The 24454-nt window shown below is 40.5% G+C and overlaps 1 protein-coding gene across 5 annotated transcripts in view; it reads right to left on the bottom strand.

The window, feature by feature from the left end:
- Positions 1 to 505: 505 nt before the first annotated feature.
- snx19b (sorting nexin 19b) overlaps positions 506 to 24454 on the bottom strand; it is a 55715-nt gene continuing 31766 nt past the window's right edge. For 4 of the 5 annotated variants that reach the window (XM_008425254.2, XM_008425253.2, XM_008425252.2 and 1 more), the window contains 3 exons: positions 8865 to 9049; positions 6730 to 6817; positions 506 to 4874 (listed from right to left, as the gene is read on the bottom strand). In XM_008425254.2, the coding sequence (XP_008423476.1) occupies positions 4751 to 4874; positions 6730 to 6817; positions 8865 to 9049 (397 nt within the window). In that variant the 3' untranslated portion in view covers positions 506 to 4750. Of the gene's footprint in view, positions 4875 to 6729; positions 6818 to 8864; positions 9050 to 24454 lie in introns of those variants that run through there. The other variant, XM_017308269.1, reaches the window with a different exon arrangement.

The following is a 24454-nucleotide window of genomic DNA, read 5'->3' on the forward strand; positions in this document are numbered from 1 at the left end:
GGTGAACCCCAACGTACAGGCGCCCAAATGGGGGGCAACAAGTATGCCCACTCCAGCCCGGCGCCTCTCACCGTGGGCAACTCCAGAGTGGAAGTACGTCCAGCCCCTCGGACAGGTGGTGAGCCCATCGGAAGGGGGACCCACGTCTCCTCTTTGGGCTGAGCCCGGCTGGACTCCGTGGGTAAAAGCCCGGCCACCAGGCGCTCGCCATCGTGCCCCACCTCCAGGACTGGCTCCAGAGTGGGGCCCCGGTGACCCGCGTCCGGGAGAGGGAAAACAAAGTCCAAAGTTTGTGTTCAACATAAGGGGTCTTCGGACTGYGCTTTSTCTGGTTCCCTTGTCTGGTTCCTCATGCAGACATCATATTTGACCTTAAAGAGACTGGGCACATTTCTGAAACACATCAGACAGTGAAAACCTGCCTGCAAGTCAGATCTATTAAAACCTTGTAAAACATTCCCCATGCTCTCCACGAGCCAGGACAATAACACATGCAAACAAAAGCTCAAGATTTAAAACCTCATGCTTTGGTAACTTTATTATGCAGACACCAGAAAATGTTTACACATCCACTAATTGTAGAGCAGAGAAACACAAGATATGGAATCCAAAGAAGTGGCCAACATGTCAGGAGTCAGCAGGACAGCGGACCTGTAGCATCTCTATAGCTGTTTATGAGAAACTAATCAGTTATAATATTACAGAATCCCCCCGGACTGTACAAGCAAACTGTACTTTACTGATCTCTTGTAAAGTACAGTGACAAATAATGAACTTTATAGGTCTAACTAAGGTGTGTGATTGTTCCCAGGATGAGAGCAAAAACTAGATTTATGATGTTGTGAATCTGAACCCTTCCTCAAAAAAAACTCTATTTTTATGTGGAACATCATAAATTTAATTTGGCAAGCAACTGCTCCCGTTATTGTCTTTAAGAAAGATATTAAGAAATTCATTGAATGTCTACAAACCTAGTGCCTTACACCAAATGCAGGCACGTGCAGAATGGGGTGGGGGGATTGCTGGAGGGAAATAGTGGGAAAAACCCTTCTCGCCTTCAAACACAGAAATTCTTCAGCTGCAGAGAAAACGTCTGACTTTAACTTTACCAGGGGGCCCATGCTGGACTAGATGCAGCCTGAGATATCCTGGTTCTGATCCAGAATATCTAGATCAGAACCAGATATCCTGATGTAAGGAAACGGTACCACGACGCACCTCAAAGCCCCAGTACCACCTGTTGACTGTTCGCTTTCTGCTGCACCTTAACATAACGCGACACCCAGGCGGTTCACACTGCTGCTGACAATTTGCATAAAATTCACCCCATAAAGCCTGAACAAACAAAATGGCCGCTGTTCTTCCTACTAACAAAGTCAACATCACTGTTTAAATATTGATTTAGTGAAGTCTGAGAGAAGGGGGCCAGGGTAATTGGCTGAGCTTAAAATCAATCACTGATTATTGGCTTTTATTTAYTGTGATGTATTTTTGAACAAACCCAGCTCAAACACTAAGCTTACAGATAGCATCAGATTGTAGCCATGGTAACATAATCAAACTATCAAGAAGATTCTTTGCACTTTTACAAAGCTTGTTAATTAAATCCGAAATGTGCAATTTATTTATTTTTATTTCTGCTGTAACCATTAAATAAAATTGAATAGCATTGTCATACTCAATAAACAAACGGTAAAAATTTAAATAAATGGTTTGTGTTACAATACTTATACTTATCGGGCCCTAGATCTTCAGTAGACCTCTAAGATTTTTTAGGCTGACCTATGAAGACACTGTTACAGTAATCGACTAAGCTTTTAGACTAATATGGGTTGTTGTTACGATGTATGATGTCTTAAGATCTTGTTCAATGTGCCCTTTATAACTGTGAGCCCTTGGTCTTCCAAAGGTGTCCGCACGGCCCTGACCAAATGAGTGACCGTCTACAATATGTACATTACAGCGAATACAATTTTCACTGGCCATATATTGGTAATTCATTGTTTATTAATGTATTATAGGAAATCAGAATTAGAAGATACATTCTTTTATTTTCTTTAATTTAAAATTGTATCTAATTTTAAACAAATCTTCATAAAATATGGTTTCCAAATAAATTCACATGCATCCTGTAAGCTTTCATCTGGTAACAGAATAAAACTGACCCTTCCCTCACATACAACTAACTGCCTAACACAGCCCAGATATTTTTATAAAGTGGGGTTTTGTTGAGAGGTTACATGGAGTCAACATCTCACTTGAAGCAGAGAACCCTTCTAAGGTCTAACAGCTAGACCATGCTCTAAACCAAAGCAGATTTCTACGATCCTAAAACTGTGACAATTTTGTAGCAGTTCATGCAATGCGGTTTAAAAACATCTTAACCACTGCCAGACTTGCATTAGACCACTAAAAACCTCAAGAGTTTATTGTTTAGTACAAAAAAGAAAACACAATCCATAATGACTTTACCATGCAAAACATGGACCGTGAAATGGATGCTACAACAATGTAGTGAAAATGTCTTGCACTAGAATTGGTTTAGGACAGTAGAAAATGGCTTTCTTCTTGGTCCTACTCTGCTGTTAGCTTATTAGTTAAAAGGAATCTATTTACCGTATTTTCTGCACTATAAGACGCACCTAAAAACCAGTGCGCCTTATAATGCAGTGTGCCTTATATATGGACCAATATTCGGGGCGGGGGACACGGAGACTGCGGTGGCAGCGTGTCGGTTGGTCTGTGTTACCCAGAAAGCAGTTGGGCACAATATGGCAACACCAACACCATGAGTGAAACAATGACTGGGGCAGACTACTACATAAAGTACTGGGGGCCCATTTCTTTAATATTATACATCCACATTTGTAGAGTACGGAACAAATCACGTCCCGTTCAGGTTCAATACGGGACGGGTGGAAACTGTAGCGTCTATTCTATGCACCTTATATATGAAAAAAGTTTTAAAATAGGCCATTTAATGAAGATGCACCTTATAGTGAGGAAAATACGGTATATAAAATAAAGATACCAAAAGAGAAATCCACAACTGTCAGGCACTGGTTGCTTAGAACCTTTTTTTTTTTTTTTTGGCTTTTTACCTAAAAACAAGTTAGTGAATTTTTTTATGTATTTATTTATTGTCAAGCTAACAGAGAAGATAAATCTAAACTAAATTGTCAGAAAGAGTTTATATGTTAGCATTGTCACATCTTATGGACGGAAGTCAAGACTAGCTTAATTAATATACTGCATCAAATAAACAGGTACATGAATACACCAAATAATAATTACAAAGAAAAAAATTAATTAAAGGCAAAATGAAGACAACTGAATGAGTGCAGAACACCAGAATGATATTAGATCTGTAACATCTATCACTAGCTCATGACGTTTTGAGGGAAGAAAACGAGCTGCTGACTCATTGAAGTTCCACCTGTCACACATAATAATAGTAATAATGTGTGTTGTAACAAACATAATTATATTATTTGGAGAAAAAAGTTTCTGTACTTTGTCACTAATAAATGCCATCAACTGCTAAGGCAATCATTTCAAAGTGCAAAACCTTCAACTGTATTAATAAGGTTGCATCATGACCCTTAAAGGAATAGATTGGATCTTCTGCCATTAGGTTCCATTAAGTTTTTTTCTGAAACATCTTCCATCACCTGTAGTAGAAAAACGACATATCGTAGTCATTTTATAAAAAAAGAGAGAGAAGGACCTAACTGCTGATTGCAACCATTTTAAATTACTGAAAAATTGAAAATGTTTCTGTTCATGCAACTATAAAGTAGCAGATATGAGCATTTCTTTAACAAGGGGCCATTCAGTTTTCCAGTTGAACAATGTTACAGCAGTCTGCAACATTGACTGCTGTCAATCTTACTGTGGGCCCTGTCCACAGTAACCCAAATATTTAGGAACACAGAGCCTAATTAAGTACTGCTTTAGCAATTCTAGGGTAGGAATCTTTTTCCTTTTTTCTGTTCTTTTTTCTGTATATACTGTAGACATTAACACCACATGCTGGTAAACCAAAGGTTTCACAGCTTTTCTTATCGGACTCTAACAGACCATTCAGCTTTCTTTAAAAAAAAGAAGAAAAGATGGCAGTGAAACATGTTGCAAAGGCTGTTGATGTGGACCAATACAGCCAGCATGACTCAACAGATGGAAATGCTGTGCAGTTTCACAGGTATCTTTTCACCTGACAAAACAATGACAAACTCATCAATGGGCAATTGTAGAACTGTGAATCTACTACTACAGCGTTGTGTTTCAGTTCATATCCAATTGTGTTAAATAAGGAACCCAGAGTCCTGTCGTCTAGATGTTAGCCTTCCACCATGCTAAGGGTGGCAAATTACGCAGGAAGGAAGAAGCCAGATTTGGAGATGGGGTGAGGTTTTACCACATGTTCGGATCAGAACAAAAGATACGCCGGTCTCTGGGATCAAACACAAACCGGTTGTGGTTCACAATCAACAGCAGATTGAAATTCAGTGTGCATGTATCACTGTTAAATAACTTCAGTAACTAATGTATCTATGTTACCTTAGAATGTCACCAAAGTGATCCAAGGAGTTTAAAATGTGCACAGAAGAAGGTAAACATAATCAGAAACAACAACTGTCCCACTCATGACCCGACATCAATGGAACAGGAACATTCCCCTCGCTTTTCACCACCAGACCAATTAGGCTGAAGGAAAGAAAAATAATCGAGCTGCATTTGAGTTCTCTTCTCATGCCAGCATCTTTTCTGGGTTCTTAGCGAGAGTCTGCAGGAGGCTTCTCTGGAAATCTTCCTCTGGTAATTCAGGAACCAGGAAGTCCAATAGAAGATCAAATATACAGTAGACCAGGTGTCTGCAGAAACAAAACACAACTAATCACCATCCTATTTTCAGGAACTGTTTCCATTACAAATGTGATAAAATTTGGGTCAATATTCTGCTAATGTCTAAAAAACACTATTTCACAATTGCAGTGGTTCTATTAAATAAAAATAAATAAATAAAAATCACACAAATAAGCTTGTTCATGAAATCAGTCAGTAAAAAGCAGAGCAGATGTAAAGTACAGTAACATGATAATTCAGCCAAGGCGCATCATCATCAGCCACTAGCAACCTGTCAGTGTCTCATTCTGCCCCTTAAACGGAGTGGCTACATATGCAGCGTTTTGGGAAAATTGTAGTTGATTTTACAGAAGAGCTATGAATTCAACATGTTGGAATGACCAACAACTTCCTGTCATCTTCATTGTTTGCACAGAAAAGTGTTTTCATTGCAGTTTTGCGAAATACATCCATTTTGATTCAACCAAGAAACCACCTCATCCAAACCATAGACTTTTTATCAAAAAATGTCTTTTTCAAATTGCCATGTTTACATTAAAGAAATTCATTTTCGTCATTTAAGAAAGAAGGAACAGGGCTTAAATTTAGTGTAGCTTTTTACCCACACAGTTAGGTTAGATGTGAATCTAACCTGTTTTAACCAAAGGACATGAAGTGAACCAGGCTGCAGACTGTAGATGGTGTTTAAAGGATGCTCAAGACTAATCAACGCTCTGAGCACAAACCGTCCAGTATGAGGACAGAATTTAGGTTGCCAGAACCTACGTTGACCCTCTTCCATCCCTCTGTGGTTTTAGACTTTACAACAAAAACGTAAGTCTGACGATGCAACTATAAAAGCTGAATGTTAATGCCGAGCTACATGAAYCATTTAAAAGTTTCCTCTCATGTATCCAGGTGGGATCTGAGTGGAAAGCAGAGGACACCAGAACAACCTGGTGAAGCTCTGCTGCTTGGAATTTATCTTTGGCAGAATATCATTTATATGCTAACACAGGCGTAGCATATAAATTTCATTTATATTAGCCAGAGATGTGCTTTTAAAAAGAAGGATAAAATTTTAAAAAATGACTTGATAGGAACAGATAATTAAAGAGTCCATGTTTACTGATCGTCAAGATTGAGTCTAATAGTGTGTTTACTAATGAACAGATGATGTATAAGGATGTAAACACGCTGATACCCAAGAAAAGTTCCATAAAAAATAAGTTACAAATAAATAAAAAAATAGATTGTTTACTAAGAGCATATTTGCTCCTTCTACATATTAACAACAGATATTTATTTCCATCTTGTTGCTGTTTGTCTTTGGAGGGGAAGGGAAGGAGATTGGTCATGTGGCAGTGAAAGTGATGCAGCAAAGGATTGTGGGGAGTTTAAATAAAGCATAGAAGCAATGGTGAAGTAAGTTGAGTGGTCATTTTTTTCCAAAGGGGTCAGAAAAGTGGTACTATATATGTATATATAATATCGGTTATCAGCCACAACAACAGTATTAATATCAGATATCAATGCTGGCCTATCGGTACAGAAGTCCTGAAAGGACAAAGACTCGTCTTCTTAATCTGTCCAAACATTCTTTAGAAGAGTTCTGCAATTAAAAATAATATAGATTAAAATACTTAGAAATTGGGATTTTTTTTTTTTTGGTCTTCATGGAACTGTTTTTCACCTGAACTGTGAAGAAAACATTTATACTGATGAACAAAAATCTGATCATTTCAGCTTCTACTCAAAAAAGAGAGGATTTTCATAATTATTTTTACAGAATCCATAGCAGTCCTTCTGGTAGCGTAAAATAATATGTAAAAGCTGAGGAGTAAATGAAACCATCATAGCGTAGGGTGTGTTGTGTATGTTTACCTGTTAATGTTGGGGTCTTGAAAAGAATCCAGAGCAGTCCGCCAGCTCAGCCTGTACTTATCAGAACCCAGCATATCTGAGATCAGATCTAAAGACACAAAGATGAAGCTGGCAGTTTGTGGTGACCAGGCATGAGGTGGTTTCCCACATCAAGACAAACAAATTATTAAAAATGTCCAACACTGAGCATTTTCAGTTCCAACTGTTGAATTTCCTCTAAATGAGATTCCAGACAAWSTGGTAGTTAGTGGAGTTTTTTCTGCCTATATGTTTCATAAACTAACAAAGCACCGTCTCTCCATCCATTACACTTGTTGCTGCAACACTCCAGGTCAGTTAAAAGAAGACAGTGAAAACAATCTCCTGTTTGAATTACACCATTAGTTTTATTCATCTACATTTGTTGAAAACTTATCTGGTGAGCTACAACCAGCACGTTGCAGAGTTGGTACCAGAGCAAATTGCCTGACTAAGCAGACCCACAACCAGGACAGCATTCTACACAGTTTAGCTGCAAACTCTCCACCTAAACTGGCAGGTCGAGCACAGAGTGTTAATTATTACAGATTTTTCTTTGCATAAGCCAAATTAACATAATAAAAATAATTATTTTACAGATAACATTATCAGAACTGTAATATCATTACAGATTATTTTAGCAGCAGAAGAAAAAACATGTTTTTGCATTTTACTTTGAAGAAATGTAATATTAAAGAGGCAGTATATGGTTTTCCAGGCACATAGTGCCATTTTATAGCACTTTCTAGTAAGTACTGTCTTGGAAGTTCTCTATTAATAAGTGATGACACTCCTACAGAATCCACATTTTGTCATTCTACTAATTTATTCAAGAATAAAGGTTCTCAGGACTGAGGACGAGCTTGCACAGTGAAAACATGCTTTTAAGCAATACAGTTCTCAAACCCACCCACAGAACCGGTCTGCACCAGTTTCTACAGTTTCAGCCACGACTCATATGGAAAGAAATACATCTCATATAACTGTCTACTTTCACATCCTCCTTCTGTGAAAACAAAAAGATCCTTTTCCTAAGTAAGTCAAAGCAGATAGGTCAAGTTCAAAGTTTTTCCACAATAGTATAAGTTTAGTTGCTATAAAAATCCTAAATATATCAAACATGAAATTTGACTTTGCGATTTGATGCCTTGAAATTGGGTCTTTGTCTCTTTAAAAAGCTCCTATTCTTTCCGACACTCCGCCTTCAGTACATCATCAGAATAATAATTTTCCATGATGTCGTTTACAAATGTTCTCAGAAGCTTTATATATGAGCGGAAGCTCAGCTGGAGACTGAGCTGGATGAAAAGGCAAAGCTTTGTAAGAGCAAGTGTTTAGACACCCTAATGGTTGCCATGGGAGACTCAAGGATTCCTCAGCATGAAAGAATCAAAGCAACACTCCAGCAGAGGTCGCGGTGGACTTTTTTGTTGTCTGTCATTTTGACTGACGGTGTGAAAAAAATGTAATCATATTCTATTTTTACCAGTCAATTTTTAAATGATACTGACATGGACTATTTAGTTGCATTTGATTTTTACGAGGTTTCATTAATAGTCAACAGGCTGAACAGAGAATTCAGAACCCATCACACATCAATCAAGCAGATTGATGCAGTGACAAAAATCCCTGACTACTGTGGCCCCAAACTATTAAACCTGAAATGAAATGGACACACATATTATGAGTGCTTCATCTGCTGGGGTGTGAACACAACCTCACAACTTCCTCCTGGTCTGCATCTGGAGGAGAAATCTATACTAGAGTTTAAGATCAGGCCTAAAAAATCCAACCCGACCTGGACCGAGCCCATAGACATTCTGTCAGAGCCCTGTCCAACCCAATTGATTCACTGTAAGTTGAGGCCTAAGGTTGAATTAAACCTGACATTATTTTAATTAAGACTTTACTGCTTGTGTTTTTAGGCCACCATTAGAGTAAGCCGTCTTACTTCTCCTGTTTGTAGCTGCTGACATCTTCCAGCTCCATTTTGTTGTTTGTTATAACCACAGGGTGAGTCAGGTGCAAATCACCTGGCCCTCTGCTGGATTATAGGCTAGTTCCTATAGGAAGGCTAATATGTGATGGCATGTTGGATGATATCMGGTTCTGTATACCTGGCAGAAGTTTCATCAGACCATCTAAGGCTTGCTGCTTGCTGCTGTCTTTCTGCTGCTGGGTGCGATGAGGTGGTGGGGCGGCTGGCAGCGCACCTCCCGGCCACACTGCCTCCTGGATTACCTGCAGGTACACCACCCAGTACTTGGTGCACGTCAGGTTGGCTACACTCACGTCAAGCCATCTGAAACACACAGAAACAACACAACAGTGCTTTGTAGTTAACACTGTGCACTGACTGGTTCAGCAGTTGGCTAGACCCAACGCTGAGCTGAGGAGACGTTCCACTCCCAGCCCGGACCAATACTCAGTGTTCCAGTGAGCTGGTAGTTTTACACATAAGCTGCATTCCCACGGAGATTGGAAGCTATGAAGCACCAGAGGAGCAGTCCTGGCACAGCCTTGTACAGGAAGTGGTGTCAGACTGAGCCCATTTCCCAAACGTCTTAAACACAGCAGCTGAATTTAACATCTTATGAAGAGTAAAGTAATAGGTCATTAGTTGCTGGAGGTTTTGACCTGGCCTTCTTCCTGCTGGGATTTACCATGTGAACCGCAGAAACAGCCAACATGCTATCCAGACTTCAAAGACGTTATGGAAAGAAAACATCTCTGAACAGCTCAAACAAGTTCTCACAGAACTATATTCTAGATTTCTAACATACTGTGTTTGGTAAAAGAATTCATACTCCTTGACCTTCTCCACATTTTATGATTAAACAACAACTGACATGTTTCATTCAGATTTTAAGAGGATCTGAATGAAATAAAATGTCATGGTTCAGTTCTGTTTCAGTTGTCCTCAACAAAGAGAAAAATAAAAAGCGATCTCTATAAATGGTTTCCTCCTTCAGCATATGCTCAGTGGAATATTTTGAATAACTAATTGTACTTACTGTACAGTTTGATAACTAGGATCAATGGGATTGTATGCGCGATTGAAGTAAAATGATTTTTTTTGTAAAGTGCCTTGAAATGGTATTTGTTGTAAGTTGGTGCTACGGCTATAAACTGAATTGAATTAAAACTGAATCATTTGATGGTCCCAAAATGAGATTCTAAACCTGCAGATTTCTGTGGAAGCTGTATGAATAAGTTTTATGGATGTAATATTTCCAAATGGTTCACACAGATCCTTTGCCACCAACATTTAGTTTGTACTGACCAGTTGCTTTGACAGGGTCATTCCCTGTCCACAGCTCAAAATAACCCATATGAAGTAAAGTTAGTACATAGAATCCTCCAGGGGATGGTGAACAAACAGCCTCGACCTATAAAGATTTACAAAGAGAGCATGGAATCACCATCCTACTGTAAATGAATCCTCACAAAGTCACAGAGCTTTAGCTTGTTGTTTCTGTTTGTCCAAGGCTGCAGCTCCTTATGCTCACAAACTTTACATCCATAACTAAGTGATAAAGTGTGTGTGTTTATCTGAGGATTAAGAAGTCGAGGGGGAATGTTAAACATCATTGTCCACATGCCTAGCTTCAACCAGCAATGAATGGAGTATTTCTTTGTTTCTAAGGTTGATGCAAACCTTCACCATTGATGCAGTTGGACCCCCACCTATTTGTGGTTCAGTATTTGCAGATTCAAGTATTTGGAGATTTTTCTGTAACTCCTAGTTATCTGTAGAAATGATCTAAAATATTCTAAACAAAATGCCAAAATACAGTTCTGGTGCACTTGCAGTTTGCAGGTGTTTGCAAAACAACCAATCCAGGAACAGCAAACATCCCAATAGCCATGACCATTAAGCTCCGATTGTTTTTAGGTTCTTTAACTGACACTGACCAACATCTGAAGGGTGGAACTACAGGAAGCACGCTGCAAAGGTGGGATGGCACTGCATGATTTTTAACTGTCTAAAGCCAAAACATATGAATTAACATTATGAATTATTTATCTTCATCCAGGAATTTTACAGGTCTAAGATTAGCTAGCTGCTAGCTACCATGATAGATACAATATATGTAATAAATGTGTGTCATTAATGAAGGGGGAAAAAAACTCAACCCAGACTTTAAGTAAGTTTAGGTTCTGGTTCGCAGAGTATGAAGTTACATTTGTTTCCCAATTATTCAATGGGGGGAAAAAAACTGACCTAAGTAAAATAAAATTGTAGTCAAAACTTTTGGAATTGTAATTATTTCTTTTTTTAAAAACAAATCATTTTGTTTAAAAAAAACTTTTTTAAATTAATTAAATAACAAATTTTTGTCTTGTGAACTAAAAAGTTATTTGCACACATCAGAAATGTTTTGTTGTAATTTTGGGYCCTGCTCATGACATCATGTGAGAATCACAAGCAAAACTTTGAGTCACAAACAAAAACTTAGAATATCAAGAAAAGATTTATGACAAGCGCAAATAAGTTTGTTTTGCAAAAAAAATTTACTTCATGAGACAAAAATGTGTGATTTAAATTGTTTAAAAAAGTTTTTTAAGCAAAACTCAGTAGGTTTTTCTCATGGTGACATTCATTAACAATTACATTTTTGCTTTTGTTTTTTCTGCAGTTCCAGTTAAAGTTTGCTGCAGCTCTGCTTTCCTGAATGGACCATCTTCATCTCCACTGCAGCAAACAGGCAGCTCTGTTTTATAGATTACAGTCACTGAAAGGTTGCATTGTGCCCTTGTTTATATTTTAATAGTGTAATTATGTAAAGATAAAATATGTCTGGTGGTCCAGCTCTGATTTACATATCTTGCTAAATTGCGGGTTTGAATATTGCAAAACTTTCCTATAACAAAATAGACCTGCAGAAAGAAATTACTAGTAAAATATCTATGCATAGTGCTATGCTCTATATGGAGATTTTCCTTAGCTTTGATTATATATCACAATTTTGTAATTTATCATTGTTTATTAAACTCTGAAAGCTGAGAGGCTTTAATATTCTGTCCTAGAATGTGGTTAGATGGGCCCTTATTTGTTGTTGAGCACCGGCCCCTGTAGTGTCTCTGCACGGCCCTGATGAGGACATCTCAGTCCAAGGAGGCCCCTGAGACAGTCCAGCACATAATAGCAGGGTGCAAGATGCTGGCAGGGAAAGTGTACATGGAACGACATAACCAAGTGGCGGGCATAGTGTACAGGAACATCTGTGCCGAATATGGACTGGAAGCCCTGAGATCAAAGTGGGGAAAAACCCCCAAAAGTGGTGGAGAATGACCGAGCTAAGATCCTGTGGGACTTCCAGATCCAGACAGACAAGATGGTAATGGCGAACCAACCGGACATTGTGGTGGTGGATAAAGAACAGAGGAAAGCCGTTGTGGTGGATGTAGCAATACCAAGTGACTACAACATCAGGAAAAAGGAGCATGAGAAATTGGAGAAATACCAGGGCCTCAGAGAGGAACTGGAAAAGACCTGGAAGGTGAAGACCCTGTGGTCATCGGGGCAGTCACCCCCAAACTGGAGCAGTGGCTCAAACAGATCCCAGGAACAACATCAGACATCTCAGTCCAGAAATGTGCAGTTCTAGGCACAGCCAAGATACTGGAGGAGAACCTCAAGCTCCCAGGCCTCTGGTAGAGGACCTGAGCTCAGAGGATGAAACAGACCACCCGCGGAGGGTGAGAAGGGAATTTTTTTTTATTTATATCTCGACTAGATAGATGTGCGCACACACATTTTAAATTTTGCCCCACCCCAGAGATAGTCCTGGCCTCCCCTTGGCCCCCCAACTTTAAGTCTAGCTCCGCCACTGCAGAGCAGGTGTTTAAATTAACCAACACTGTTTGTGCAATAACTTACTAATCGTAAAATCATGAATAAATAATGAAGCCTGAAAACATATTGCTATTCTCGTCTTTGTATGTTTGCTTGTTTTTTGGTGTTGAATTCTGATTCACTCATGGAGCTCATGGATGAGCTCCGGGAAGCCAACGCCCTGTTGAAGGTAAAGCTAAGTGATCTGGAAGGTCCGTCCCACAAGTACAACATAAGGGTGCTTGGCATTAAAGAAGGCGAGGAACAGGGTCGCCCTACTGACTTTATTTCACGGCTGTTACCGGAGGTACTCGGGAAGGATAACTTTGTCAAGCCCATCAATATTGACCGTGTCCACCGTATTCTTAGGCCGAAACCACAACCCGTGGAATGACCACGAGCTATCATCGCAAAGATTCACAACGACAGAGACCTGGCTAACATTCTGTGACTAAGCTGCCTGCATTCACCCTGATGTACAACGGAGCCCGTATGTCCATCTCTCCTGACTACACAGCTGAAGTTGTGGCGCAACKRATGGCCTTCAACAACGTGAGGAAGAAGCTAACCGAGGCAGGCGCTAAGTGCACACAGCGATATCCAGCCAAGCTGCAGGTTGTACACAACAACATTGTTAAGACTTTTCTCTCCCCGGCAGAGGCTGAACATTTCGCTGTTTCCATCTCTGCCACTACAGATGCCTGAACCTAGTCTCACTGGTCTTACTCCCTCGGTCAAAGGAAAATTCTGAACCTTAAAGCATTGCACAGTTGGTGGTGTTTTCTTTTTTTTGCCATATATTAGCTACATGTTATATTGTCAGCGGTCATGCCGGGTATAAAGTATTTAACTTCTTTTTAGCTTCAATATTTTCTGTTTTGCATATCCCTGTGCCGTCTCTATATACCTGATCACTGTCCCATTTACACCGTTTATTGTATCCTGGAGATTCACGGGGTTATGGAAGTTCCCGTAGTGTGTTGCTCTGGTCAGTTCCCAGCAGCCTCCCTTAGTTCAAGGGGAAGCACTGTCTGTTTTTTCCACTGCAGTGTGGTATTGGGAGGTGGGTTGTTCAGGGTTAATGTATTTGGTTTCAAGGGTGAAAGGGGGGGCAGGAGGATGGGTGGGTGCCTTTTTCTTTTCTTTCTTTCTGGAACTGTAGGGGTATGGGTAGGGCTCTCAAGAGGGGCAAGGTCTTTTCTCGCTTAAAGCATCTGTCTTCTGATGTTGTGTTCTTACAGGAAACGAATATCTCACCTTCAGAGCAGAGACGCTTGAGGACGTCCTAGGTGTCGCAAGTGTATCAATCCAACTTCACCTCCAGGGCAAGAGAGGTTGCCATTCTCATCCGTGAAACCATACCAATCATATTTAAGTCACAAGTGACTGATTCAGGCGGGAGATACATTCTTATTACTGACATCCTTAATTCTGTCCCTCAGGCCCTTCTTAACATCTATGCACCTAATTTTGACGGTAACACTTTATTTGAAGGGGTGTGCATAAGACTGACATGACAGTTCAGTTCTGGTACTGCCATTATTTAACAACTTTTTGTTAAATAAATTTTCTGGTGATATAAATGAGCTGTGATCTTGCTTGGACTCATCAACGGATGAAGACGATATAGATCAGTGTTTCTCAACCTTTTTAGGGCCAGCGCCCCCCTAGCCTTTATCCAGGTCCCTCACCGCCCCCCACCAAAGAATTTGTAGGCTACTTTGCACTGACAATTATTTTATTATTAATAATGTTACTATCATTATTGTAGATGTTTTGAATCGGCGCAACGATTATGTTTTCCTGTACACTTCAGCGCCTTATGCTCCTTCACCTCGCGCACATAACGGGGTAAATGTAGCGAGTTTTGCCCTAAACGTATCGGCGTCTGGAGGAGGAGGGCTGGGGGGGAGCGTATGTTTCTACGCTCCTTTGTGAGGGGCGCCGATTTATGTTTTCGCATCCACCTGAATAATGTGTAGTTGCGCCCCTGCCCATGGCACTTCAACAATATTATTTTACCTTTTATCTGGAAATAGTGTCTGTCCCCCCTTATGTAAAAATGTCCGCCAGCGCACCCTGCCGTCCTCTGAACGCCCCCTGGGGGGCGGTACCGCCCACGTTGAGAACCGCTAATAGAAGATCCCAGTGTTGTTGGCGTCATCCCACACTAACTGGTTATAGCAGACTGATCGACAATTTGTATGTCAATGTATTTTGATAACTGCAGTTTTGTCAATTTGTTGAAAACAATATATATAAACAATAAAAAAAAACTGGTCTGTGTGTTGCAAAACCAAGACAAAATGGAAAAAAAAGCAGATTATTTTTGGTTGAGTGTTCTTCAATGGTTGTATGCGTTATGTTCCTTTTGCTGTGGTGCGCTGCAGTAAAATAATAATACCTACATCTCTAGGTTTCATTTTGTTAATAATTGTTCTACACAGCTATGGATCGCAAGTAAAACAAGGGTCTTATTGCGCTCCAGTGTTTTGCACATACGCAAAATTTCCAGATGTAAACAACATGTCAATACAGACTTTATTATTAGTTATGGCAAAACCAAATTAAAAATATGTTTTCTAAGAAAGTGATGAAAATCTTGCTTTTATACCAGAGAGAGGAATTTGCATATTGGATGCATTTCTCTTCCATTGATCCATCCATACATCTACCCATTCAACATCTGGGCAAGGATCTGGAGAGAAAAATCAATCAGCAGAACCAATATGATTTTACTAATGAGCACAGAAATCCCTTTTATAAGTTTCTGGACCACTGAATCCAATAGTTTGCAATGCTGGCCTCWGTGAAGCATTTCTTAGGTCCAGCCCAAATATATAATCACATCAGCAGCTTCATGAAGGCTCATACACACATCTGATTGCTTTTTAAGGTCCTCGCTGTATGTCTGAATGAGTGAGTGTGTGCTGGCCCTGGTTTTACTGGGATTATYGTGGCACCTCGGTCCTCCTATCTGGTCAAAACACAGACGTGTGACGTCATGGGCTCAGGCCCAGACTGAAACACCCACGCCACGTAGGGCTGACAGGTTTCTTTTTTTTCTTTTAGGTTTCATTGGCTCTAGTGGCCTTTATTTGATAGTTTAGTGACAGGAAAGTGGGTAATGAAATAAGGGGGAAGACATGCGTCAAAGGTCGCCAGGCTTTAAATCGAACCTGCGACGGCAGCATCGAGGACTAAAGCCTCCATATGTGCGTTGTGCTTATTCTCTGTGCCACTAATGCACTCCAAGGGCTAACAGGTTTTTGCCTAAGCAGCACAGAAACCCTCGTTTCTAGAGTTGTCATACTGCACAGAGGTCAGAGCTCTGACTATTATGTTCATGCAAAGCTCAATGTCTAAGTTTATGCAACATCTTCTACTGAACTGAGTCTCTGCTGTCATCACTACCGAGGGTCTATGCTAATCACCAGAAAGATTACTTTGCCCTTCAGATCAGACAACCACACATGGATTTAGATCCTGAACACTTAATACACATAGAGCACTTTCAACCAATTAAAGCTGACAAATGCCAAGTAATTCTACACGAGAGATTGTGGTCCAGTTGAGACTGAGACTGTGACCATGAAAACCACCGGAGTTGTTTTCCAGCTCTGCTCTGTCACAGAGATGTTTTTCATTTCAGTAATGGACAATATGTCTCAGGAAAAAGTTGTTGAAAAGAAAACTGACTTATGCAAACAGTGACACTACACTGGGCATGGTGTTAACATGTACATGATGTGAGATAGAAACCCCTCGGACAGCCTGATCCAACCACGAGGACTTGGTCTGACCGTCTGCTCTCAGGAACAGCCTGTTCATAATGTCCCACCTCGCCCTGCTCTTCAGGGTTAGACAGATAACACATGTTATTATGTAACAAATCCAACATTCCTTTTCCTTTCCTCACCACCACCAAATCCTTCATGTAAACCCATCTATCTCATCACTGGCTCCCGAGCCAGGAAGATAATTTCTGTTGACAGAAGAAGCTTACTGGTTCCCAGCAGGCATCTCTGACTCTCTCTCTCCAGGTTCCATGTGTCAAGGAAATGCATCAGAGGAGAACAAAAATGGATAGTGAAGTCTAACCTTTCTTCTCACTGCAGAAAAAAAACACTGATTTTTATATTGAGGTCAAGTACATGTTACTGAGGTCAGTTATTTAGAGTAAGATTTAGTTCTCACATCACTGTGATAAGGAATCAGCAGACTCCTGTTCAGTAATAATGCATGATACAGTTTTAACAGGAATAAAACTGACTGAGATCTCTTGGTATTAATTAACAGCCTAACAGAAGGAGAATCAGAACGAGTAATAGTAAAAGAATGAGCAAGAGCGTTCTCCATGTCAGCTTTTGACAAGAGACCAAATTCCTCCTACGCCCCTTCACTCTCCCCTGTATCTTCAAGCTGTTAGTGAGGACTCGCAGTACCATTCAAATTGTTTATGGAAATATTAACCATTTCAGAAAGCAAAAATAAAGAATCATGTCATGTTGTGTAGCAGGTGCTGCATGTGGTTAGAAGAAGAGGTATATAGACTCCGGTCAAGAGAAACATTGGGTGAATTGATACCAACAAAACAAAAATTAGGTGCATATGTGAGAATTTCTCTCTAATCCACACAGGGCCAAATTATTTATCAATCCCATCAGGAATTTGCAATTGTTTTTGTCTTTTTTTTGCAAACAAAATTACTTTAACCCTTGTGCGTGCGAGGACTGAGGCAAATTACACAAGTTATACGGGAGTGGGGTCGGTTTTACCCCATTTGTAAACACAAGGGTTAAAAGTATTTGCAATAAATTTTGCAATATTTTGTCCCCCCTTGAATCTCTTCCAAAATCAAATTTTAGAAGAAAAAAGATGAGAAAAACATAAGAAATAGATTGGACAACCCCCAAAAGAAGAAATGAGAATTAGCATAACAGAGCAACTAATATGCTGCCACCATGAGCCTCACCCATCTAGAGCTGAAAACCGAAAAGCCTGGTATGTCTACTGTGTGGATTAAAGAAAATCCACAATAAATTTAAACTTATGCACAAGATGTTTGTCATAGCGTCATTCATCACAACATAACTGACCACAGGCTATCAGCAGACCATGTCCCAAAAAACAGAACTTTTCAATCCATTTTGATGAAGTGCAGTCTATGTAATGCATCGTCATCAATTCTCACTTGGTTTCTCCATCTCATTGTTGAATCGAAAGCATTCCAGTGGGTATTAGAGTAGAGGAAGAGAAATGTATTAGTCTGCACAGTGTACACCTGAACAAAAATGTATGAATGCATTTACTAAACTGATATGTTAAACTGGAAATGGCTTGTGGTTTTTATGGCTATTTCAGTTGTATTTGTATTAGCCAATAAAAAAAGCAACTCTTCCTTTATTTATAAGACATTGACAAAAGTTTGGCTCAAGCTGGATTTTCCATCCTGACTGTGAATGGAAAGAAAGTATATTCATCATGAACTGGACCATAAAAAACAGACATATCACAAACCAGACCTCTCCAACCCCGTTTAGGAAATGGCTTTTTCAGCCTCCAATGTCTCTTCCTCTCTCCCTGCATTTCTGTCTCTCACTCACTTGGACCCTGATTTGACTTCAGTTATCACACACTTTCTCTATTATCACCAAACTCCAAATTAAATTCAAAAACACATACGGTGTGTGCAGTGAACCAGTGAGAGTAAGGTTTTCAGCCTGGAGCTGCTGTTTGCTTCCTGCTCATTAGCTTTCAGATTATGTAAAAACTTCCATAGAACTTTCTTATTCGGCTGAAAATAGATTCAGCTCGTCTACAAATGTGAGGTTTGCAGAAATGCTTACCATGCACAACACCAAACCAAATGCATTCTGGGTCATTGGTTGAATACAAAATAAAGAAGATGCTAATCATAAAAGCTAGTTCATTCAGCTGGCTTCTTTTTAAAACTAAATTTAATGCAAAAACTCACTTTTGAAAACCCATTACACAAAATTCACATTTTATAGCTTTTATACTGCCATTTGGGTCTCTGCTGCTTCTGGAAACAGTCTAAGCACTTTGAAGGCATTCACACCATTGCTGTATGGTCCGACTGACTCAAACTATAGTTTGTGTATCTAGAAAGTCTGTTTTATTTCGGGAGGTGTGAATGCCTAATGGAACTCTGATGTGGAGAACTTTGGCCTGCCTACAAACCTCAATCTCAGACTGGTTGAAGTGAACTATGGTGTGGTTTGAATTCATATGTGAATAAAGGTGCACCGATAAATCGGCCCCGATTTCCTCAATTTTAGAAGATCTGTGATCAACTGATATGCAGGGGTGAAAGTAGTTTTAAATTCTTGGGGGTACTATGACAAAAAGTTTCTGTGCTGATTAATATTTTTTGTGAAGCGATAAAAGCTGGTAGCTTTTGAATTGCTACAAAATAATGCTGGATTTTCTCTCAGCCCACTGGCTGCACGGTTGACACCTTGAGATGCCATGAGACCTAAATCCTGAACATCATGGCATGGAGAGCATCCCAGTTTTCCATGTCTGGCATATAACCATTCATTTTAGCTTTTAAMCTGGTTCTATTGATCCTGTGTCCAGACAGAGGGATAATCAGTAGCCCAGCATCATGACCTGTTTGTTCTGAAGATYCTGCAGCTTCCACTTCTCTTCCTAACATGGCGCCTCCTCACCCTGACTCTCATACTGACAGGAGGAACCACAGAGCTCTGTTAGGTTAAAGCTCATCTTCTGAAGTTGGGATATTTTTCCTCCAACAGGTTCCAGAGGAATCACCTCAAACCAGATGTTGGACTGGATTTTATTTCACTGTCATTTGTGAATGTTAGAACCTCATTTTCAACAGTGGAGCTATAAAGGTTGAAAAAAGTTATTATTTAAGTCTAATCAACATCAATATTTACACTAAATAAGAGGCAAAAAAATAGTTTGATAGAGGAAAAGCCTCTCAGACTCTGAGCTCAAAGCGAGATGCCAGAGAGCAATAAAACTTTTTTTTTAATTAGACAATTTAATTTCAGATAATTATGGCGGTAGAAGCCATTTGTTTGTTAAATACTTAATGAAACATATTTACCGTGTTTGATGTTTGCTGTAAATGACGTAGGCTATATTCACAAAGAACGAGACAATTAGTCCAAGTTTGCAGTTTATTGAACTTTCAGAAACTATAGCGGCTGTGATGCGTCACAGCAAAGGTAAAACAACCCGAACAGGTGATTTACTCTAAACCACTCGCACCTTTTTATTCTCCGTCTCTCTGTCGGTTAAGTCCACCATTGCCGCGGCAACAACCTGCGCTTCTCGAGCCGAGCACAGATTACGTTAAAAACATAACATTCAGTCCGTTATGATATCAGGTTTTCAGGCTTGATATTTATTTTGCATCATTAATAAGCTCCCTGAACACAGCGGTGGTTGATTGGTTCATTTTAACTCCTGCTCTGCTGGTTATTTTGGTAATGGAACCGAAACGCACAGAATTGCGCAACACCTTGTTGAAACAATAATCACTGAGATTATTATTGTTGTTGGGTCATTAATTTGAACACGTTTTGTTGATTTTGTTGTTGTTCTTTATTAAAGTTACAAACTTTTTGATAAGTCAGTCAGAGGAGGACCTCCTGGTCTCAGCGACCTGGTGGCGTTCAGTTTGTCACCTGATGCTGAGATCGACTCAAAACCTTCCACGATCCACGTGTCGCACCGCTGCTCTAGTAAAGCATGAAGAGTTCAGAAACGATATGAAATGAGAAAAAAGTTAACTGATTAAGTTGTATTTTAGATTGTTCTTGAAAAACTAATCAGTCACGGCTGATTAGTGGGTGAACTCACTGCTGCACAGTGAACCCATTGACTCTTTACAGCAGACAGCTGCTCCTCTCTAGCAGGTACTGCGTACCCCCGCTAAATATTTTAGGGGTACGCAGAACCCTACCGTATCCCCCTGCTTTCACCCCAGCTGATATGTAAATGTAAAGCCGAACCTATACACTGGCAAAAAACTCAGTCATTGCTACAGAACCAACACTGCTATGAAAGAGGGTTGACTAACAGACCCATCCACCGGCTCCTGTCTGCACGTTTGTTGCCAACTTAGCAACTTTCTTGCTATATTTTGCAACATTTCAGACAAAAAATTTCTAACAACCAAAGTCAGAATCGGCAAGTCAGGCTTTTTAAAGAACTGTAGTCAGCCCGAGAACAGCAATCAGTTTTTGGGTTGAAAACCGATCACAGAGACCACTCCAAAAGGAGGAAGCGGATAGCACAGGGTATCCTGGGTAAATACAATCAAAACAAACACAAATCCAACACTAATAGAAGAAATGGCTTGTGGTCTTTTGCCCAAAAGAGAAATATTACAACCATTAAAATCTGATGCCACTCCATTTTGTTTACATTTCAAAAAGAAGGAAGTTGGCTCAGTTTTTTCTTCAGAGTTTTTTGTGTCATTTCCTTCAATGGTTCTTGGTGGAGCGTCCCCATAGGCGAGGAGGGGAACAAGTTTTTCTTTGGCTCATTACAGACGGTATGAAAGAGAAATGCACCAGCTGAAAATTTAACAAATGTTGCAATTTTGGTCTCCAATTGAACATAGTCTACTGGACTATCAGGGAGAAAACAACCTTTAAACAAAACACCCATATGTTTTCTGGAAATAAGTCAATGTTTTGTACTATGTAAAAAATTTTACTTCCCAATTATTAAGCCACAATCAGTGAGCACTGCCTTGTTACCTAGCAACCCCAGCTGAGCACAACCCSTCATCTAGCATGCCAAGCACACTTCCAGCACATTTGGTAAGCTGTTTATACTACTGTATGTTGCACAATGGCTGCTGGAACAGACAATTGTTTCATTGGTTTTTAAGACCCCCACATGCTTCACTCGGAGGACATCCACAAGTTCTCAAGACACACTTAATGTGGCAGTTTACCAGAGAAGTCCATGCAAAGGTACGTTTTTACCACCGTGCACACATTCTGTGTCACACAGAAAACTGCTCTGCAAGAAACTGTGTTAATATTTAACTGTTTTGTACATGATGCCAAGCTGATAACATTGAGAATCGGTGCAAACAGAAGTCAGACTGCGACTCTGTGCCACACTAACTGTTGTGTGGTGGCTACCCTGGTACAGAAGAAACAGGGTTAGGAGCGCTAGCTCCTCAAACCTGCTGGTGTCCATTTGGATTGTGGGAAATGAAGGAATTTGTCAAGTAAATTCGGAATGCTCAACTTTGAAACCTCAACCATCTTCGAACAGTGTGCACAGAGTCCAAGCTGCTAACTGACTACGCACAGTACGCACCAGTATGTGGAAGACTTCACCATTTAGAAATCACAGGTGGATCTTTGATAGTTGTTCAGGAGGCTCCACTTCTACTTTTAGGTCTGACTTGGGGTCAAACATATACCACTGTACAACAGTGCATCTGTTTGCAGCTATTTTCCTGTGTTTAAAGTGCGAATGTAAACATTAAGGTGTGGGGCAAGGCCACTGACACGCTGCTGTCTAACTGCAATGGAGTGAACAAAATGCATGAGCCCTTTCATGCTTGGTGGGTGGCACTTCTCAAAATAGTGCTCTCAAACTCGATATGGGGAAACAATACTCTTGTGTTGACACCCCAGAGAATATATGGTCACAGCACATGGCATCCTGAGAATACCGTCTGCACGTTCAGGATACTGGGAGGACATGCTAAAACCATTTGTGGCAAATGTCTAGGGAGTTGATCTCAGAGCCTCTCTGAGAGAGGGGAAACTAAAGAAACCAAAACTACTGTCCTGCTGATATCACACAAACATACCTGAAGCCACCTCACACTATTGCTCTTCTCTCCTGCATTTAAGTGGCGCAGGCAGGGCCCCAGGTAAAATCACCCTTTACCATTTCATACCATTTCAAACAATTAAAGCTTCAGTATGTAATATTTTTAAACAGTGTATATGTGTGTGTGTGTGGGGGTGTGTGTGTGCGTGTGTGTGTGTGTGTGTGTGTGTGCGTGTGTGTGCGAAAACTGTCCCCAGTATAACATCTGGGACATGAGAAAATTGTTTACCTATTGCCATCAGTGGCCATACTAACAAGCTTTAGCATTCATGACAGGCTCCAGTGTGGATAACTAGCTGCTAGTGTAACATAGTTAATATTATATAGAATTCCACTTGTCATTACTTCCAAGTTTTGGTTCAAGTGTAATGGGTGAAACAGCACCCCCTCCTGGTGGTTGGGCGCGAGGTGCAGTACCCACTATAATGAACCTAAGTCCTGATCAGTCCATATTCTGTTCCGTATAGATAAACAAGTTTCATCTCATCCTGTCTCCTGGCCCTTATTTACACAACGTAGAACTGATTTGAACTGAGCTAGTACCCGAGCACAAATTATCGGTTACATTGGTGCCTGTGACCCGTTATTCAACTACATTTACTTCCTGGAACGTGGGCTGTGTCTACTTTCTGGCGCTTTGGCGGATTGTGGGTGGCGCATTGGTCCCAGTATCAGACGCAGTGCCCCGTGTGGACTCTTCGTCGCTTCGGTAGTGTAGCGGTGGTCAGTCTAGAACAGTGGTTCTTAACCTGGGTTCGATGAGTCGGTCTCAGGGGTTCAGCGGAGCCTCTGCCGCGGAGGTAAAGACACACTTGTGTAAAGTTGTGATGACGCGGCCCGCTTTGCCATCACTTGCTGCAGAGGATCACGTTACATTGCTTAGCCAATCAGTGCTGCGGAGGAGCACTGATTGAAGGAGTTCCACTCTCAGCATGGATTTGAACTTGTGCCTTTAATTACTTCAGCAAAGCTCAACATTTTTACCAAATGGACCTTGCCAAGCTCCGCCCAGAAACGCTCCTCGAAAGTCCCACTTGACTACATGTCTCACATTAACAGCTTAGCTCCTATGTCTGAACATGGCATATTTCATTTCGACTGACTCTCTGCAGAGTATTTCTGAGTCGATTAGTGTAGCATTTCTGCCGGATTTTCACAAAATATCAGCCACGACAATGGACAAGGGAACCAACAAGTTCATGTCATCTTTTTTGGACGACATCAAGGTGTTTTAGCCATGCGATGCCTCTAACTTTGTGTGCGTCACAGCTAAATGCTACCGGTCGATGAGAAAAACAGAAGATCCTCAGACCCTCAGCATAACTATTGCTGTGGACAAGATCACTGATGCCTATTGTTCTTGCAAGGCTGGGTAAGTCGGACATTCATGGTTTTGAGGGTTTGAATGTGCCTAGGACTTATACATGGTACTCTGTGCTAGCGTGGCTAACACGATTACAGTTTAATAAAAAGCCTTTTCAGGTGAAACAAAATCTTTAATGTATGTCAGATACGGTACACATTGCATATTGATCTGTTCAGCTAACGTAAAGCTGTAACAGACAGGCTTCAAGGTGTAGAAGCTGTATCGGTACTGCCATTATGCTGCACTTGGCTAAAAGGTTTTCATAATGGATGTGTTTATTATCGACTTTTTTTCATTCACTAAACACAAGGAAAGCAAAKCAATAATACTTACGCCAGCAGACACTCCTTTGTACTTATTGATCCTACAACGGTTGAGCTGCAAATGTGGTCGTGCACAAGCTTTGATCCAAGCAAGGCATTCCGTTTCAGATTTTGGAAATCTGTGAATTTTAGTTCCACAAACACGATCAGGATACCTGACATCGCCTGTACAGATACCCCAYTGATGGAGAACCATTTTTTTTCGAGTCCTGACGCAAAAACTTTCTGTCGGTCTGGTAGTCCACAATGTACATTAGCATGAGTTTGTGAGACGGTAACGCACGTGGTAGCTGCGCTGTGACGTAAAATGGGCATTAG

Source organism: Poecilia reticulata, linkage group LG13, assembly GCF_000633615.1.
Source record: "Poecilia reticulata strain Guanapo linkage group LG13, Guppy_female_1.0+MT, whole genome shotgun sequence".
Taxonomy (NCBI): domain Eukaryota; kingdom Metazoa; phylum Chordata; class Actinopteri; order Cyprinodontiformes; family Poeciliidae; genus Poecilia; species Poecilia reticulata.